Below are 20,240 nucleotides of genomic sequence, written 5' to 3' on the forward strand. Positions count from 1 at the left end.
TTCAATGTTAGATCAAACTGATCAGTTTTTCTAAATGAATCAAATGTTGCAGATGTTGAGAGAAGCAAGATCAACCATGTATGGGGAAGGGAAGTGTGGTTTTAATGCTTCAGCCCTCAGGGATGGGAGCATGTATGCAATTAATGGGATAGATTTAATGTTGTGTGCGGTGTAATACGAGTGTTATGGAAAGTGTTTTTCTAAGTTAGGGTTAGGATTACCACACCTCAGTAAGGTGGTTCAGGAGGTTATACCCACCCCATTCCTTACTGATGTGTGATAACCCTAGCCCTGCTCATGATTCTGAACCCAACCCTACACCTTACCTCAGAAAAAGCCCTTTCGGTAACACTGTCATTATGCATACAAAGTATGTCTGAATTTGTGGTAGGATTTTGTTTAATCGTTCACAATATGAACCGGCTTTTTATTTTGCCATAGTTGTTTTTTTTTCCAATGTTGTGCTTTTTTTGATATGCTGATTTTCTAAATGCTAACATCCTTTGCATGTGTTTTAATGCCTGTGCATCTTAATAACTCAGCATTTATTTGTGAGTGTGGTTGTGTGTATATATATTATACATACATGAGTATGTATGTGTGTGTGTGTATATATATATATATATATATATATATATATGTGTATATATATATATATATATATATATATACATGTATGTACAAACACACACACACACACATATATATATATACATATATATGTATATATATATATATATATATATATATATATATATATAGATACACATACACACAATTTACATATATGTATGTATGTATATACAAGCGCGTTCACACAGACAAAATGCAGAAGTAGAAAAATATCAAAATGGGGTTACTGTAATGTGAGTTGATTACAGGTTTTACAGTCAAACCCATTAGCTTACGATTCTTAGAACATGAAGTGCAAATCACTACATTACTACTTAATGCACAGAGAGAGTTCATCATTTTACGCAATCTGGACATATCTGATTATTTGTAGAGCAATTTAACCACACACCGAGCAATAAAAGCAGAATGCTTACCTCTTACAACAAGGTATCTTTCAATGGCTTGTACCAAAGCTAATGGGTCAATCTTCACAGGGCCACCTTTCCACTGTTTAACATTAGTGCAGTCTGGATGTCTTTGCAGCTGACATTTTAATTGGTGAGTGTTAAAAAACTTAAGAGCTTGGGATCCCCTGCAAAGGAGCAGACAGTCAGGAAGGGGAGGAGGAGAGAGAAACAAAATGTGTTAACACTTCTAAAAGAAATACCATTTGCAAATAATAACAAATCTACTTCTGCTCAGTGGCAGAAACACTCCGGGATGTCTTATTTTAAACACTGTCCAGCTATCACATTTAATGCAGGAAATCAAACATTCTAAAAAAGCACAAGCACAAAAATACAGAAACACAATAAAAGAAACATGTGAAATCTTTGAAGAAGCCTAGTTCAGATTTAAAGTAACAATGTACTTGGATTCATGTCTTAAAATGATGCACAGCTCAACCATTTTTCTTAATTCACAAAATGAAATCCTTACTTCCAGATTTTGTCTTGTTGATGACCATCAAAATAAAGATCAGTGTCAATACTTGCCATGTCAAAACATTCTTCACGGTTGAACAACCACTGAGTTAGTTAAACTGGTAGGGGCAGTACAGATCATCAGATCATTGCAAAAGGTAGTACTCCCACAGGTGACCATCTGCAAACAATCCAGAGATTTTATATGTGCCCATACAGGGCAGTGGGTTAGAACTACACAAAGTGTAAAGGGGAGAGATGTGTACGTGCAACATTCAGTATTCATTACTCTACTTTTTTCTTCTTTTTTGGATATTAGGAAGGTCACCAACATGTGCTGCACAAATCCACACCAAAGGTTATAACGAATGCTCTTGAAACAACTTAAAGGTGAGGTTAACTCTCCTCTGAGCGGCAATATAAAAGAAATGAGACTGGGGACTGGACACAATGGACCAATGTTCCTACTCAAACATTTGGAGTAACACTGAGCATGTTACACAACTGTACATTTACTGTAAGGATCGCTGCAATAGTATAACTGACCACATGACAGAGTACTACTGCAGTACCTGAGCTGAACAAAACCAGAGTGGGGAAGTTGAAATATCCTGTAGGATTACAATGGTAAATTCTGCCAGTTCCTGCAGAAGACATCCAGCTTGCAGTGCCTTGAAAAGGTGTGAATGGATACATGTCTATCAAATGCTCTGAAGAAGGAAAAAGGCAACAGGAGGAGTAGCAACTGCATCTCTACAGTGTACTCTAGTATGCCCTTCTACAACTTTCCTGTGGTGGTCACAGTAACAGAAAGTACAGCCATCCAGACGTTTGAACAAAGTTTGTTTACAAACAGTCTTCCTTGCTTATGGGGCATTAATGATGCAAAATGTTGGTCAGACTGTCTAAATCGTTACTCCTGTTGAGAAAGGACTTGAGGTACCTGTATATATTCAAAAAGTGAACAACATTTTCCTCACAGTTTTGAGGGTCTGGAAAGAAAGATACAAACAGGATGGCCTGGTTGACAGAGAGCAGTGAAACCACATAGGAGTATAAATGAGGGGACAGGCTCAAAGAGCCAGCCTGTTTTTGTGGAAGACCATGTAAGGCATATTATATTTAACAGCCTATAACTCAGAAATTCTCCTGCTTAAGTGATGATGACCAAAATGTATTCCATGAAAGAAACTTTAGAGGGATAAAGGCCGCCAGTTTAAAGGGAGCCATAGCCAAATTTTCTAGAAGTAAATTTAGATACCAGAGAAAAGCAATGGTTTCATGGGTAGTCTTAACGAAATTGCTTTACTGAAGGTCAAATTTATTATTTATTTTATTTATTTAACATTATCTTACCAGGATAAATCCAACTAGACACAAAGTGTCCGTTTTCAGTGGAGTCCTGGGGAGAAAAGCTCCAAGGAAGTTAACAGAGTACATACATGGTTTAGATAACAATAAAAAACTGGTATACAAGGTAAGAGAAACAAAGTACAAGAACAATTTTGTAAAACAATAAGATAATGAAACAATAAGATACTCGGGAGTAGAACCCTTATTTGCAATATTTACAAAAAAAAAATACATATCAGGTGAGAACATCAGGTGAGAATATAGTGTATGCAATGGAGGCATACAGCGGGTCACTTATATGGAGTAGTGGGTCTTCAAGGGGGTCTTTGCAGTTGCAGAGAGGGTTAGCAGTGAGGTGTGAATTAAGAAGGCCCTTGAAGGTGCTTGTGTGACTTTGTAGCCCGAGTTCAGGTGGGAGGGTATTCCATACTTTAGCAACATAATAAGAGAATAGGGCCTCCCCAGAGCTATTATATGGTTGATTTCAATCAGGTTTTTGTTACATGAACGTAGTTCCCTTTTGGGGTTGTGAAAGTTTAGTATGTTAGCTAGGGCAGGGCTCTTCCCCGGATGAAAAAGAATTTTATGGGCTATGATCAGTTGGTGGTAGCGTAGGAGGTTTGGAAATTCTAACCAGTGCAGTTTAATTAGGGATTGGCAGTGGTGGGAATGTGATCTATTATTGGCAGCGAAACTAGCTATTTTATTGTAGCATGTGGAGAGCTTGTTCAGGTTAGTTTTGTTAATGTTGGTGAGGACTGGAGAGGCGTATAGTAGTGTTGATAAGAGACGAGCTCTGGCTACTGTTGTTCTAGTTTCAGGGGTTAGGAATAGTATGCAATGATATAGGCAACCAAGTTTTTTATGGACTTTAGAGATAGTTTGGGATACGTGCTTGTTGAATTTAAGTTGTTGATCAATAGTGATGCCTAAGAGTTTGGCTTCAGTTACTGGGGTGATGAGGGTGCCATTGATTGACATGATGGTAAAGGTGGCGGAGGAGTGACTGATTGGGTGGAATAGTATTAGCTGTGTTTTTTTGGGGTTTAGTATTAGTTGGTAGTTGTTTAGCAAGTTCTCTACCTCAGTGAAGGATTCCTGGGCTTTACTTTGCAGTAATTGGATGTTTGGTGCTGAGCAGATTAGAGTAGTATCATCAGCATACTGGACGATGTTGACTTTAGTGGTAGCTAGGTGGAGATTATTTGTAAATATGTTGAAGAGAAGGGGACCAAGGATTGAACCTTGTGGGACACTGCATGTGACAGGGAGTGGGGAGGATAGGGAGTTGCCCCATTTGACAGATTGTGACCGGTTGTTTAGTTAACTGTTAAACCATTTTAGGGTGGAGTCATCAATGTTGAGTTCTGCTAGGCAGGTGAGGAGTTTGCTATGGGAAACTGTATCAAATGCCTTGGATAGGTCTAAGAAGGTGGCAGGGACCAGCTTCCCTTGGTTCCTATGCGAGTTTATGGTATTGGAGAAGTTAATTAGAGCAGTGTTGGTGCTATGGGAAGGTCTGAATCCATGTTGGGTTTTAGTTAGAAGGTTGTTAGTTAACAGATGGGTACGGATTTGGTGGTGAATACATTTTCTAGAATTTTTGAGAGGGGTGATAGGATAGCAATGGGACAGTAGTTGGAGAGGTCAGTAGATGGACCTCCCTTGTGTAGAGGGATGATATATGAGATTTTCCATAATGAAGGAATGGAATGCAAGGAGATAGATCTGTTAATGAGTAGGGAGACGGGGAGGTGATGGCCTTGGATGCAATTTGGAGATATTGAGCTGGGAGACTGCCGGCAACTAGGGTGGTAGGTTTGAGTTTAGCTAAGAGATTTTGAATGGTTGTAGTTGGAACTGGGTTAAAAGTGAAGGGGGTGGAGTTAGTCTGGTAGTTTAAGGGTTGATGTTGGGTCATGGGTGATATTGGACTTATCAGGTTCAGTACTGAAGAGGTAAAGTAGTTATTAAAACTAGAGGCTATGTGTGTATCAGTGCAGTACAGTTTTGTACCTACCATAAATGTAGATGTTCGAGTTTTCACCCTGCTGCAGTCATCACACTTGGGTTATCCTGTCGTCAGGCAGTCCCGCAGTCGGCCTGAGTTCCAAAGTCTTGGTCCGGCATCGGATGTTGTCGCTTCTTCCCTGACGTCAGTGCGCCAGGGGTATATAAGAGGCATCCAACGCCATTTTCTTCAGTTTTTCTTGCCCCAGATGTCAGGTGCCCCCCCATAGGAGGTCACTACATAGTACCAATAATAAACAAAACATACCTCCAGCTATAAGCAAATACACCCCAAAGGTTGTATCAGATATAAAGGCATAGAAAGGTTTCAGTTAGATCAGAAGGGATGGAGGGAGGGTAACCTGGACTGCAGCAGGGTGAACACTCGAACATCTACATTTATGGTAGGGACAAAACTGTACTATGTTCATCATGTTACCCTGCTGCAGTCAACACACTTGAGTTGAATCCCAAAGCTAAGGATGGGAGGTGGAATCAAACAGGGTTAGAAGAGGGTAGTAGGCCCTGCAAACCTGCAGTGGCGAAGCCAGCTCTAGTCTTAAGAGTATAGTGGTAAGTGATAGTGTTTGGTGAAGGTGTGTACTGAATTCCAAGTTGCAGCTTCCAGAATATCCTTGGTTGGCACTCCCCCTTGAGGAAAGCTGTAGATGTAGCTGCTGCCCTGGTGGAGTGGGGCCTTATGCTAGCAGGAGCTTGTTTTCCATGATGGGTGTAGCAAAAACGTATGCAATGTCCTAGCCATTTTGAAATGGTCTGTTTTGAGATAGCCTTTCCTTGTGATGCTGTTGCATAGGATACAAAAAGCTGGTCAGATTTTCTGAAAGCCTTAGTTTTATCCAAGTAGTAACGTAGTTGCCTGTGAATGTCCAGTGAGTGCAGGAGTCTTTCTCCTTTGTTCTGTGAATTTGGGAAAAAAGTGGGTAAATGGATGGTTTGATTTAGAGCCACACTGGATACCACCTTTGGCATAAAGGAGGGGTTAAGTTCGTAGAGAGACTCTGTCTTGATGGAAAATGAGGAAAGGCTCCACTGCCATTAGTGCCTGTAGCGCTGAGACTCTTCTGGCTGAAGTCATTGCTAGCAGCAGGGCAGTTTTCCATGATATAAACTTTAAATCAGCTGAGAAAGCTGGCTCAAAAGGTGGTAGCGTAAGCTTTTCCAGAACAAAGCTGAAGTCCCAAGTTGGCATTGGTGCTCTCCTGGGAGGCCTTATGTTTTTGGCCCCTCTGAGGTACTGCCTTAGAAGCGGATGTGAAAATAAGGGATGATCCGTGTTGTAGTGAGCTGAAACAGCTGAGGGGTGGATTTTAATAGATGAAAAGGAAAGTCCTTTGTGCAACATCTCAGTTAGATATTGTAGAATCTGAGGTATGTCTGGATCAAGGGGATTTTGGCCTTTAGCTTGGTTCCAGGCGCAAAATCTTTTCCATTTGCCTGAGTAGGCTTTCCTGGTGCTGGGCCTCCTGGCCTCCAGAATGACATCCATAACGGCTTGTGATAGAGGAGCTGGCTGGTTGTTTAGGTGATTTGCCATGCAGCCAGATTTAAGGTCTTGAGCTGGCTGTGTAGAATCTGACTGTCTTGCTGTGTGAGCAGATGAGGAATTTGTGGTAAAATCCATGGTGGGCCGTGGGCCATATTTCTTAGTAGTGGGTACCAGTGCTGGCGTGGCCAGTCTGGGGCATTGAGTATTATTTGTGGTCTCTCCATTCTGACTTTCAGCAGCACCTTTGTTAGAAGGGGCAGTGGAGGGAAGGCATATACTGTCAACATTTTCCAACTGAATGAGAGTGAGTCCACTTTCTAAGCTTGATGGTGGAATGTCCTTGTGCAAAATTTTGGTAGCGGATTGTTTTTGGGGTTGGCAAACAGGTCTATGTCTGGGCGCCCCCATTTTTGAGTTATCATTGCAAATACTTGTGGATCCAGTTTCCACTCGTGGGGATTCATGATGTTCCTGCTTAGGTCGTCTGCCAATGTGTTATTTCTTCCTGGCAGGAATTGTGCTTGTAATTGAACTTGGTAAGTCAGTGCTGTGTTCCACAAGGTCATTGCTTGCCTGCATAGAGGGTAGGAGTGTGTACTCCCTTGCTTATGTACCACATTACTGTGGTATTGTCTGTCCTTATTATAAGTTGTCCTGGATGTAAGAGGTCCTTGAAGGCTGTCAGAGCATTTTGTACAACTAGCATTTCTTTTTGATTGATGTGCAGATATCTTTGATCTGAAGTCCATTTGCCTTGAACGCACTGTCCTGCCATGTGTGCCCCCCCAGGCATAGTCTGATGCATCTGTTGTCATAGTTTGCCTGGCTGGGGGTAAGGTGAAAGGCTGACCCTTGCTCAGGTGACATGCCTGTGTCCACCATAGAAACTCGTGTTGAAGGCAGGGAATGAGAGGTATCATTGTTTCCAAGCTGTGGCTGTGTTGAGTCCATACGCTTTTCAGGTACCATTGTAATTTCCTCATATGCAGTTTTGCAAATGGTATTAGTAGTATGCAAGATGCCATGAATCCCAAGGCCTGCAGAATTTTTCTTGCAGGGAGTTGGGTCTTTGTTGCCACTATTTTGAAGTATCGAGTTAGTTGTAGTTGCTTGTCTGGTGTGAGATAAGCCATCTGGGCCGTTGTATTCAAGCTGGCACCCAGGAATGTCATGTTCTGTGAGGGCACTAGTTTTGATGTCTTTTCGTTTACTGTGTACCCTAGGCAACTTAGAAGGTGTTTGACAAACGCCAGATGTTGTAAGAGAATGTCCTTGCTTTCTGCTTGGATGAGGCAGTTGTCCAGGTATGGGTATATTTGAATTCCTCTTTGTCTGCAGGATGCAATTACTGATGCCAGGCATTTTGTGAAGACCCTGGGCGCAGTAGATAAGCCAAAGGGCAGTGCAGAGAATTGGTAATGGGTTGAACCTGCAATGAAACGGAGGTATCTTCTGCAATTTGTCTGATAGGGACATGCAGGTATGCCTCCTTGAGGTCCAACGTTACTAGCCAAGCCTTCTTGCCCAACATGGGAAGAAGCTGCTGTAGTGTTAGCATCTTGAATTTGGGTACTTGCAAGTAGGTGTTTAGAATTGAAAGGTCCAGAATGGGTCTCCATGCATTGTCCTTTCTGGGAACTAGAAAGAGCCTTGAATAAAATCCTTGGCCTTGCTCCTGTGTAGGTACCAGTTGAATGACTCTCATGTCCATGAGAGCTGCAATTTGTTTTTGTGCCTCTGCCCATTGATTTTGTGGCAGGTTTGGCATTCCTTTTATCCTTGGCAAGGTGTGGAAATGGAATCTGTATCCTTGTGAGATAATGTCTAGGACCCATTTGTCTTTTGTGATGATGCGCCAGTTGACTGCAAAAAGTGCTAATTTTCCTCCCAAGGGAGCTGCCAAGAGAGTTTTGCTTGGCAGTTTGAGGGTTAAGTCATTGTGTTTGTCTTCTAGTAGTTTGGGGCCTGTCTTCTCCTCCCTTCTGTGTTGCAGTGCCCCATTGGCGAGATTTGTAAGGGATTTGTGCTTGACCTCTGTCCCTAGGGTGTCTGTATTTACCCCTCGGTGGTCTGTCAGAAGCTGGAACGGACCAATTTTTTGTTGGCCAATTTCTGCTGAAATGAGGGGGTTGTACCTGTAAGAAATCTTTGACCGTCTGCATAGACTTTGCCTTATCTTCCATTTTCTTTAAAACCTCTTCTGCTTTGACACCAAATAAGACATCCTGCTGTAAAGGTGCATCTAGTAATTTTGCTTTTACATGATCAGGCAGAGTATGTTCCTTTAACCAAGCATGCCTATGTATGACAGACCCAGTAACAGCTGCTCTACAGGAAGCTTCCAAGGAATCAAATCCACATTGTAAAGTATGTTTGCCCACCTGTTCAGCTGCATGCAACAGATTCTGCATTTCCTTGAATTCAGACTGTTGAGAGTGTGTGCTCATCTTTTGTTTTAATTGAGACATTAAGAATTGCTGATATTTCAGCATGTGAAATTGACAATTTAGTGCTCTCATAGCTAGAGTAGCTGAGGTGTAAACCTTCTTCCCCCACCTATCTAGTGCTCTGGAGTCCCTTTCAGAGGGCACAGGATTTTTAGCCATAGAAGCCTTAGCCCCTTTGGGACCCTGGGAAATTGTTTCTCGGTCAGCAACAGGGCTTTTGTAAAGGAATTTGTGTGAGTCAGGCACTCTATAATATCTGTCTGGTTTGGCTGGAGCAGGTGGCAGAGAATCCGGATTTAGACTAGATTCTAAGTAAACATCATCCACAATGTCTAAAACTGGAGGGATAGCAAGTGGTCTGTGCTGGGGAAGTAAAAGAAACTCTCGGAGCCTTTTCTTTGAGTCGGAGTAGTCCTGACCTTCCCAGTGGAAATGTTCCCTCATGGTATGTAAGATTTCCCCAAAGGAATAGTCTTTAGGGGGAGATGCTGAGGGAAAGGAATCTTCAGCATCAGAATCTTCATAAGGGGGAGAAGGAGTAATCCTGTTCCTCAGAGGAGTCTGAAGAAATAGAAACTTGATGAGAGGAGGCATAATCCTCCTCTTTTCTTGGCCTTTTGTCTGGGGGGGGGGGGGGGTTAGGAACCCCTGATCAGAGAAAATCAAATCTTCAGCCATCTTAAGCATCTGTTTCTTAGGCATGGGGCCTTGAACTGGAGACTGATGTACAGTCTTTTTAGGTTTTAAAGGAGTCTTAAGCTTAGCATAAGATTTTATGGTGATGGTAGTCGGTCTAAAGACACTTTCTGAAACCGAAAGTGTTTCCACAGCACCGGCTTCTCCTTCTGCAATGTTGTCGGTAGGGCCTAAAGAAAATGGTTGTGTCGGCCTAGTACTCTCTGCTTGAGATTCCGAAGCGGTCTGGGGTTCCAATTCAGCGGTCGTCAGGGGCTGCGTAGGCACCTCACTGAAAACTGGAGAACCGGCGACCGGCCCAGCAGAGGCCTCAGACTCTGGCTTGGATCTAGGCTGCCTATCTTTATCTTTGCGTTTTTTAAGCAAGCCGGTAGTCGGTTGCTCCGACGGCATAGTATAATTAAATTTCCTACCGAAGTAGTGTTGAGCGAAATCAAAGCGTCGCTTTATAGTTCGCTTATTGAACCTAGCACAAAACCGACAACCAGTGACGTCGTGGTCTGGGCCTAGGCAAGGTATACAATAAGAATGAAAATCCTTATGAGGTATTTGTTTCCCACAAGAAATGCAACTGTTAACTTTTTCTGACATCGGACTGAGGCAAGAAAAGGTTCCCCAACGGGGTACTTAGCTTTGAAGACTTCGGACTGAAATTCGATTAGAAAATCTCAGAGGGCGGCCGACCGGCACTTGCGAATTGCTTCTGCTTCGGGCACCGCGCGGCAAGAAAGACTGAAGAAAATGGCGTTGGATGCCCCTTATATACCCCTGGCACACTGATGTCAGGGAAGAAGCAACAGCAACCGATGCCGGACCAAGACTTTGGAACTCAGGCCGACTGCGGAACCGCCTGACGGCAGGATAACCCAAGTGTGATGACTGCAGCAGGGTAACACGATGAACATTTATGACATCTGGGGGTAGTGTGGTGGCTTTACCAGGCTGGAGGATGTTGTTCACTGCAGCCCAGAATTTCTGTTGGTTGTTGTTATGTTTACTTTGTAGGGAAATATAGTAGTGTTTCTTGTCCAACCTAATCTGCAATTTTGCTTGAATAATCAGAGGCAGGTCCAGAGCAGACAAAACATTTTTTTACTTAAAAAAAAAAAAAAAAAAAACTTAAGTGTTTGTTGTCTTGTAGGATGAAGGCCACTGAGTTTACACCAGGCTGAAAATCTAGATTGCATGGCTACTTAAAACCTTCTAGTGGCAGGCTTACTGATCTCTTGTAGGCTCTGCATGCCCACTGGAGGAAAAGAATTTCCATTAAGGAATCACGGCTCTAATTTCCAGGCTGTAAGACAAAGGTATTTACAACTTGTCAGCAGTAAGTTCACTATTGTTCACAGGTTCATAGGCTAGTACTAGGCAGGTGGTTTGAATAACTACACAGAGCTCAGCCACTTACCTTAGGGAGTAAAGCAGGTAGATTCACCCCCCCCCCCCCCGATAGACAAAAATCATATTTCTAACCTCCAAAGTAAATTATTTCTGTGAACTCATTAAATTGTCAAAATTTAACCTGAAAGAAGCCAAAGAGTTGCTATGTTTAAAATGCAAAGTAAGTGGGTAATCATTTAGATAATGAACCTGTATTCCCAATAAATCCCATTAATACTGTTACAATACAAGTGGAGAACTTTAGCTCTAGTATTCTTAATATTAGCAGTGTTTCTGAGGTAGAAAAGATCTAGTAAAACACTGGGCCTTCCATAATCCTGAAAGGACTGATTTCCATACAGAAGTCTGTACAGATGGGAAAGAGAGAGAGAGATTTTATTCTGTACAGGTAACTAAGGGAGCCTAGCCTTTTGATACGGTTTGTTATAAAACACTGAGGACTTTTCAACTTGGGATATGGGTTTGGACATATACATATTAAATGGTGCATTATATTCAGTAAGTGGCTTAATAATGGAAGAATACAAAGGACTGTGATATTTCTACATTTTGTGGCTATACCTTTGATAATTAACTTAGAAATGTTTAAAAAAAAAAATTAATGCAATGGATAGTGAATTGTCCATTGATCACTAGCTGTCAATGAATGTAGCCAGGTCTTTAATGATATCAACCTTGAACGGGGCTCCATTTGTGTGATAAACAATGTGGCAACTAGTTTCCTACACTAAATATTTGTTTTTATTAAGGCTAAGGCCATGATTCAGATATCAAATGCTGAATCTAACTAGTAGACATTTTGCAGTCATATACAAACTTGGCTAACCATAAAACTTGTACACAATTTCACATTAAAGAAATATATTCCAGTCAGAAGCAGACCCAGTATAAAGTTTGAGTCACTTCACTAGTGACTAGTCCACGCAATCATAATGTACCATCAGCTCTCACTCTATGTTTGATTAGAGGGTCAATTTTCTAATCTGTCACGCAATGTAAGGATTCATTATTTAAGCTGGTAAGTTCATCAATAAGGTCCTCATGGGGAACTGTACTAAATACCCTAGTAAGGATGAGGTAAGCCGCTCTGACTGAATGACCTCTATCAATGGCATTAGTCACACCCACAAAAAAGTCAAAGTTAAGCAGGCAAGATCTCTCCATTGCAAAACTGACTTGAGAAGAGTCAACAATTTGCAAGCTACCAATTTCTCTGTTAAAGAAAATGACCACGACATGTGCTATTAGTTCACATACAATGCTATTGTTGCTAAGGGGATGATTTCCAGGGTCAGTGGCAATTCCACCTTTGTGCAGAAGTATAGCAACTGTTGCTTTCCATAACTCAGAGAAACACCCTGCACAGAGACTGATTAGCTTAGGAGGGTGCTCACCAGTAACATACTGTTAATAACAAGGCAACTTGGAAACTTTTTGAGGCTCACGGAACCATCAACTTGAGTTTTAGTAACAGTTTCCAACATCTGGTTTATTGTGATAATGAGAGAAACACAGCAATACATGCAAGGAAGGGGACATGAAAGAAGTGTGTGTGTATGGGTGGGGGTGCGGGGTAACATTTGAGATAAATTTGTTAAGCCAGATCATTAGCAATGACTTTGATATGAGAAGTGCTGCTCAATTCCAGCTCAGAGCAGTACTAGATACAATATCTACACAGTTTAAAAAGTTCTTGACGTTACCTTTTGAGGAGTTACATAACTTTCAATTCATACTCAGCTTTACTTTTTCTAATTGTGTTTGAAAACCCTGCAGACCTGCTTATAAACCTCCTTTCAACTGCGGTGAAAAACTTTTTATACGAGTAATTTTTCTCCTATTATAACGTCTGTTCATCCAAGAACTCCACCATAAGGATCTGCCCTTGAATTTGTCACCATACTTGCACTTAAAACAGCACACAGTTTTCAATACACTAGTTGAGATCGTTGTAAAAAAACATACATAAAGGTGGTGGTTTTAGAGACTGAATCAGCACAAGGAAATGTACCTCTGAATTTCTTTAGGACTTCAGAAAGGGATAGAAGGATGGCCGAGTACATCTGAATTTACAAGCTAGCTAGGGGTTCCCTCTTATATGCTCAAGGATGTTAAGTGTGATCTTCAGAACAGTGAAAAATGCCAAGTGTGACAAACAGATGCATTCTAAAACTGCATTTTAGAGTATTTCCTCTTCACTGAGGTGCACTGGATCTAGTAGTCAGTATGTGTAAGTAGAAAGGATGCATGTGTGTGGGTGAGGTGATGGAGGGTCTATATCACTTAATCGAAAATCCAAACGATCAAACCACTATTCATCAAACCCTTTATATCGAAACCTCAAACCAATGAACAAGCTTTTAATTGAAATATTTCCCAAGACAAAATAATGCTCAGCCAATCTAGCAATCACCAAAAAAATAATAAAGTTTAAAACCCACCAGGTGTGTGTGTGTGTGTGTGTGTGTGTGTGTGTGTGTGTGTGTGGGTATTCCGCCCCCCGACTAAATATACCAACTCAGATAGCACTACAGTGGGGAAAAGGAAAAATTCCCAAAGGTGGCCAACCAATGTTTTGTTCTAGGAAAATTTTGATTAACAGTCCGTTCGATGGTTTGAGGTTTCGAAGTAAAGGGTTTGATGAACAGTGTCTAGATCATTTGGGTTTTCGGTTAAGTACTATAGACCCGGTGATGGCACAGGGTGACTTGAGAGTTTCATGCTTTATTGTTAAACTAGGAGGATCTCAATTACTTATAGAGTATAACTGCTCCCACATAAGATTCTCAGAACTACCTGTATGACCCTGATCGCTGGTGCCAATTTTGTGTGAAAAGATAACATCAATGAGAGTATGAGGTAAGTTGGTTTGCAACTGGCATCCTTTGCAAAAACAAGGTCAACTCTACTACTCTCTCCAGAGGAAACTTGTGACAGTTTGATCCCAGCAGTTTTACTACATTCAGGAAACATTGGGCAACTGCTGTTTTGTCTGAGACTCCTAATCTCAAGAGTATTTGCAGTTACCCAAAATTAGACTACTGAGATTAACAGACAAAACATCTAACCTACTCAAGTAACTAACATAGTTCTCATTTGACAATGAAGGGGTTATACAGTTAGTGATGACATAGTAACTGATCTTGTAGCTGTGACCAAGATGTCAAAGTCAAAAATCAGAATCTTGAAGTTATTAGGTGGAGAATAATACAATAGATAAAAATAGATATCCTACAATCGCCTCACATGGTCCGAATGAGTGACAGATGTAGTAATTTTATCTGACAGAGTGTTATTAGGACAAGAAAACCAAATTTCTTTAATTATGTGTTTACAAATGTGCTTGAGTATTAGCAAAGCTTGCAAATTAGACAAGTTGATGTTATACTCCTTGTATTAAGAGGAGGCAGAAGTTGAGAGATCTAGACAAGACTTTACTTTAAAGAATTATAAATGAGTACATCTAACAAGTACCTACATTCAGAAAAAAGGAAATGCACTGTGAATTGGTATGTGGAAGTTTGATAGCTTATTTGTAAAAGATGACTTTGATACTGCAAATGAATTTGGGAACATCAAAATCAATATATCCTGCCAGTATTTTCTATCTGGTATCACACAGACAATTTTACAGATTTCAAGATTTTGATGGATTTTTTATGTCAGATTTAACCTAAACATTAACACTAACTTGATGTACAGTCAAGCAAATTAGGATAATAAAGTGTACACACAGACTTAAGAAATGTACATTATCTGGTGTGATAAAATGCATTTTCCCCGCAGGATATTTATTCCATATTTTTAACATCTTTATTAAATCATATGTGGCAAGAGTAGATATACATTAATAGAAAAAAACTGCATTAAGTTTCCATTGTTAATATCATGCAGCATTACCTAAATTTCCTTTAACAATTTTTATTAACTTCAACATTATGAAAGCTGATCAATTCCTGCCTTCCCTTTACCCTTAAGCCACCTCCTGAACATTACTCTGCATATACTATTCTTAGAAATTTCACTTATTTCTATGAAATTTACTCCTTCCCTTTTCTAAAGGTCTCACACTTTAGAGTTTTTTTAACTCGTTCATAAAATGTAATATTTCAGTTACAGCTGGTTTATGGTTTGATTTCCATGTTTTACAAATTGCTTTTTTGCATTGCTAGTAACATTAAACACTGAAAAGATCTGGGAATTTCAGATCCTATTATCCCAGCTCAAAAGAACTGTTTCCTTCATTGCAACAAATGGAAGAGTGTCAAGTCATTCCAGAAGCTAAAGTTTCCTGACATTTCACTATGGTGTGATCTTTTTGACAACTCTACATTCAAACATATTCAGATCCCCAGGTAAATGTACACATCAATGTAAAAGGCCTGTAATCTTAGATGTGCAATGAGTGGGGCTAAGCATTTTATCAATGTTCAAAGTTCAACATTCTTAATAGGTTAAGAGACCTCAAAAAAAGTCATATCTAGCCAAACTCCAAGGAGGGATTGTCAAGTAGATCATTCCGAACCATCTATTTGCTTTTAAGCTCTGTTATTTCCCTGATTGTCTTAACAATAATGGTAGCCTATTAGGAGTACTTCTTGTTCTATTTTAAATAGTTATGGCTCACTCTCTTTTCTTGTCTGATCAATAACTACCAAAAACATTATTCCTATATTATTTATCATGCATTCCAAAATGTATATCTAACACAACTGCAGTGCAGAGGGAAACTATCTCATTATGTATTCCATATGGATGATACAAAAGTTACGTACTCACCTTAAAGATGCATCTGTGTTGTTCATTTTCATTCTTACTCAATTGATAGGTCACAATCTGACCTAGGATCTGGTTCAGCCACTTTTTCCAGATTCACAGATATAACTCTCAAAAAACAGCATCCCTTAAGTCTTTCTAGGAGTAAATGGAAGGGGGTTAAAATTACTGTGAAGAACCTTGATAGGTTTTGTTTTCCTGAGCCTGAAGCACTGCTTCTTGTTTGCCAAGTAGCAAAAAAGAAACTTATTCCTTATTAGGACAAAATGTAGATAAGTATGAAATGTATATTCTACTAAACTTGGCATTTTCCTATTGGATTACAGGATAGTGGTCTGATGGATGAAACATACTGTTGTGTTATATTTCTATTGGATGTTAGTTGTGGTTTCATAGATAAAATGTATTACTTTTATAAGCAATATGTATAACTGCTTAAGTTTCTTTGTTCGGAGAGACATGACTTTCTGAGTACCGTCTCCCGCACATGTGTTTTTCTTTAATAAGAGAGTTACACTTTGAACTGCCAACAGACGGAAGTTTACGTTCTTTAACCATAACAGTGTGAAGTTGAGGAAGAATGAAAATGGACAACACAGATGTATTGTTATGGTGAGTACATAACTCTTTCCTCAACTGACAGAACAGAGACCCCAGCTATATGAATCTTAGGTGGTCCTCATGGAAGGATATTTTGGAGTACTGCAGAACTAAAGGAAGTTGTGCTCCTAGAAGTGAAATCCAACTTGTAATGAGCAATAAAGGTATAAGCACAGTACGGCAGTGGCAAGAATGTCATCTATTGATTTTCTTGACCTAAACACCGAAGAAGCAGCCAAAGACCTTGTGGAATGTGCTCTACAGGACTTACCCTCTCTGGCTATAGACAAAAGATATGCCATCAATTAACAACCTGGCTAAGGTTACTTTGGAAACTGCGATGGCCAATCTGTTCAGGGGGAAGGATACAACCAATTGGTCAGTTTTCCTGAAATCTTTGGCCTGATGGAGAGAAAAATCAAAGTTGCTTGAGCACATCCAAAAGATGTGTTGTGTGTGTTTGTGTGTATGTATATATATATATATATATATATATATATATATAAACACAGGGTTAATGACTTGATTAATGTTAGACTCAGAAGCCACCTTAGGTAAAATGGATGGACTGGTACATGAGGAAACTCTACTCTTCTTTAAAAAACAGGTAGGAATATTTGGACTTCAGATACTCATCTAGTTGACTTAAAAGCAACTAGAAAAATATTTTTTCAGGACAAAAATTTTAAGTCCGTCTTGCCTGAAGGTTCAAAGGGGCCTTGGGTCAGACCTTGAAGCAAGATAGTTGACTCCCATGGTATGGCCCTTGAATGGGGGGGCTTTAGTAAGAAGGTGCCTTTCAGAAAGGCTTTGCACAACCTAGAAGAAGCCAAGGAGGAATGATTTTCACCTGAATGGAAGTTTCAAATGGCATCCAACTGCACTTTAACAGTAGACAAAACTAAGCCCCTCATAAAAAACTGAGGCTAAAAATTCAAAGACAACTGGTATATGGGGCAGAAAAAGGGGGTCCAAAATCTCACTTAAGGGCCCAAACTCAAAATCTCTTCCACTCACTTTTGTAAATTATTCTAGTAGAAGTCTTTTGAAAAGACAACAAAATATATTGGACTTGGGAGGAAAGCCTGGGCTGTCTAGCCAATAGTGGAACTGGAGAAACCATGCAGTCAGCTTGAGGTCTGTTATGTCCGGATGAGTCATTCCCATCGGATAAGGCAAGAGTTCAGTATCCATGGCGAACACAGAAGATGAAGCCAAATTTGACACAGGCAAAATGGTGTGATGAGGATAACCCTTCTCTTCAACCAGTAAGCCTTCTATATGAATTTGGTGATTAGAGGTAATGGGATAAGCATAAAGGAGACCTGAGGGCCAATCACAAACAACAGCATCTCTAGGTGACTCCTCTCAGTGGGGGGGGGGGGGACCTGCTGCACTTTTTATTGAAGGAAGAAATAAAACAGTCTCAGCATGGCTCACCCCACTTTAGAAAAATTTTGTCTGCCATTTTGACATTGAGGCACCACTCGTGAGGCATCAGAATGGACCTGCTATTTTGTCTAGAAGCACACTGGCTTTCCCTGGTATGTGCATTGCTATGAGAAAGCAGCCAAAAGAGATTGCCCATTGCCAAACTCTTACTGCTACTCAACACAGCGAATAATATCCAGTCATCCCCACCCATCTGTTGATGTACCAGACTACAGATATATTGTCCATTTGAATCACAATCATCCTAGAGGGTTGAGCATCTCAAAAGACCTACAATGCTGGAAGGACTGCTCTTATTTCCAGGACACTGATATGCACATTGGACCATTCTGGGGACCATATACATTGGACTATGCTTCCCAAATAATGCCCCCTTCACCCCAGTTGGGAGGCATCTCTTGTCACTGTAGCTGTCGGGAGCAGGAGGACAAATGGATACCCTTGAGAAACTTCATCTGAGCAAATCCACAAAAGAAGATATTTTTTGCAAGTGTGTGTGATCCTGACTGGATGAACAAGGGCTACTGAAGAATAGCCCACTACAGAATCTGCATATGAAATTTGGCTAAATGAACCAGAGTGATTGCTGCTAGCATGGACCCCAAAGCTTGCAAGACTAGTCATGCTGGAGGAGAAGAACCCAAGATCAATTCCACAACCTGGGATCCGAGTGCTTGTTGGAGGAAGCGATGCCATCTGATTGACTGTGTCTAGACGAGCACCTATGAATCCCAGACTCTGCTTAGGTGTGAGCTGTGACTTGCTGTAGATGACTGCAATGCCTAAATGGAGACATAATTGGAGCAAGTAGTCCCTTGCCAGTAGAAGTAGATGTCTGGATGGGGCAGTTAGGAGCCAGTTGTTAAGAGATGGAAACATTATGAATCTCAGCAGTCTCAAGTGAGCTGCTACCACTGTCATGCATTTGTGAACACCTTGGGGACTGTGGTGAGGCCAAAGGCCAGTGCTCTGAACTGGTAATAAGTCTCCCAGCTGAAAGCTCAGATATCTTCTGGAGCACCTGTTCATTTTGACGTTTTAGTATGCATCTTGGAAGATCTATCAAGCACATCCAATTGTTCTTTCCCAGCAGGGGCAAAATGGACTGAACCGTGACCATCTTGAACATTGAATATTTTACATATTGGTTTAGTTTGCTGAGATCGAGGATGGGTCTCAAGTCCCCTGTCTTCTTTGGCAATAAAAAGAATCTTGAGTAGGTTCTGGATCCTACCTGGTCTGGGAGGACATTCTAGATTACTCTTTTTATGACCGCTTTTCCATTTCCAAGGCTGCTGCCTTCCTCTGACTGGGTGGGACATTGAAGATTAGTTTAATTTCTGCAGGGGGAATTTGGGAAAATGGTATAAAATGACTTCTGAATATGATCCTCTGCAGCCAGAAATCTTTTGTGATGGATGCCCAGGCTTCATGGTGCAGACACAATCATCCCCCAAATGCCTCCAGAGAACAGCAGCCAGGCAACCTTTCAGGAGCACTGGTAGGGTGTGTGCCTGAGAAGGAATCCTGGAAACTGGTTCTGCACGCCACCCCTGCCATAAAGGTCTTCCATTACAGTTTCCCCGCTGTGTCTAGGGGACCCATCCCTACAAGAGTCTTGGAAAGGACTCTAGGACTTATGAAACCACATCCTTCTGCCTCTTCATTGATCCCAGGGGAAAAAGGTCTCTGAGGAGAAGAAAAACTATCCCAATGGCAGACAAGGTTCTGGAAAGTGTTTGTCACCTTTGGGCCAAACAAGGAAAATCCACCAAAAGGAGCATTAATGAAGACTTGAACAATTCTGTAAAATCACACAGGCACATCCAGGTATGTCTCCTGATGGCTACACCTGAACCACCTCCCAAGAGGTACCCCCTGCAGGATGGGATATGAGCCTCAAGGGCACGTTGGATATGGACTGAAGGGTGGCCAGTTATCAATACACCTTGTTCTGGTTCTCCACAAACACGGACCTGGAAAGAGAGTTGAATAGCTCTTTAGTCAAATCTCTTTGCAACCTTGTGAAGTATGCCAGATAATTCAAGAACCACAGGGCAAAGGCCGCTGAAGCAGAAACACAATTTACAAATCTGCCCAAGGTCCTCGATTCTCTATTAGGGGGATGGAAAGGGGAGCTCTGCTCTGTGAGCCCTTTCTTAGTGGCTGCTGCTACAACCATAGAATGGGTGTAGGAAGACCATCCACTCTTCTGTTTTAGAAGTTTCAGGATTTCTCCACAGGAGACATCCACAGGTGGAGACCTGGTGGAACCCCTTCCCCTTCATCGAAATCAGTATCATCAACGAGAGATTCCTGAGGGGAATCTAAGCGTCTCATTTAGCACATTCTCTTCTGAGGGACCTCATCAGTGGGGTGGACTGGTGTGGTAAAAGAAGTCCAGTAATGGACACGCAAGGTCGGTGAAAGTTAAACAAGTTTATTACTCCACAAAGCTTT

General features: G+C 41.1%; 1 protein-coding gene across 2 annotated transcripts in view; it reads right to left on the minus strand.

Moving 5' to 3' along the window:
* Positions 1-20,240, minus strand: part of TRIP12 (thyroid hormone receptor interactor 12) — a 3,849,287-nt gene that overhangs the window by 904,135 nt on the left and 2,924,912 nt on the right. For both annotated transcript variants that reach the window (XM_044071052.1, XM_044071053.1), the window contains one exon: positions 1,050-1,207. In XM_044071052.1, the coding sequence (XP_043926987.1) occupies positions 1,050-1,207 (158 nt within the window). The remainder of the gene's footprint in view (positions 1-1,049; positions 1,208-20,240) is intronic.

This window comes from Protopterus annectens, chromosome 5.part0, assembly GCF_019279795.1.
Source record: "Protopterus annectens isolate FY-2018-M chromosome 5.part0, PAN1.0, whole genome shotgun sequence".
NCBI classification, from domain to species: domain Eukaryota; kingdom Metazoa; phylum Chordata; order Ceratodontiformes; family Protopteridae; genus Protopterus; species Protopterus annectens.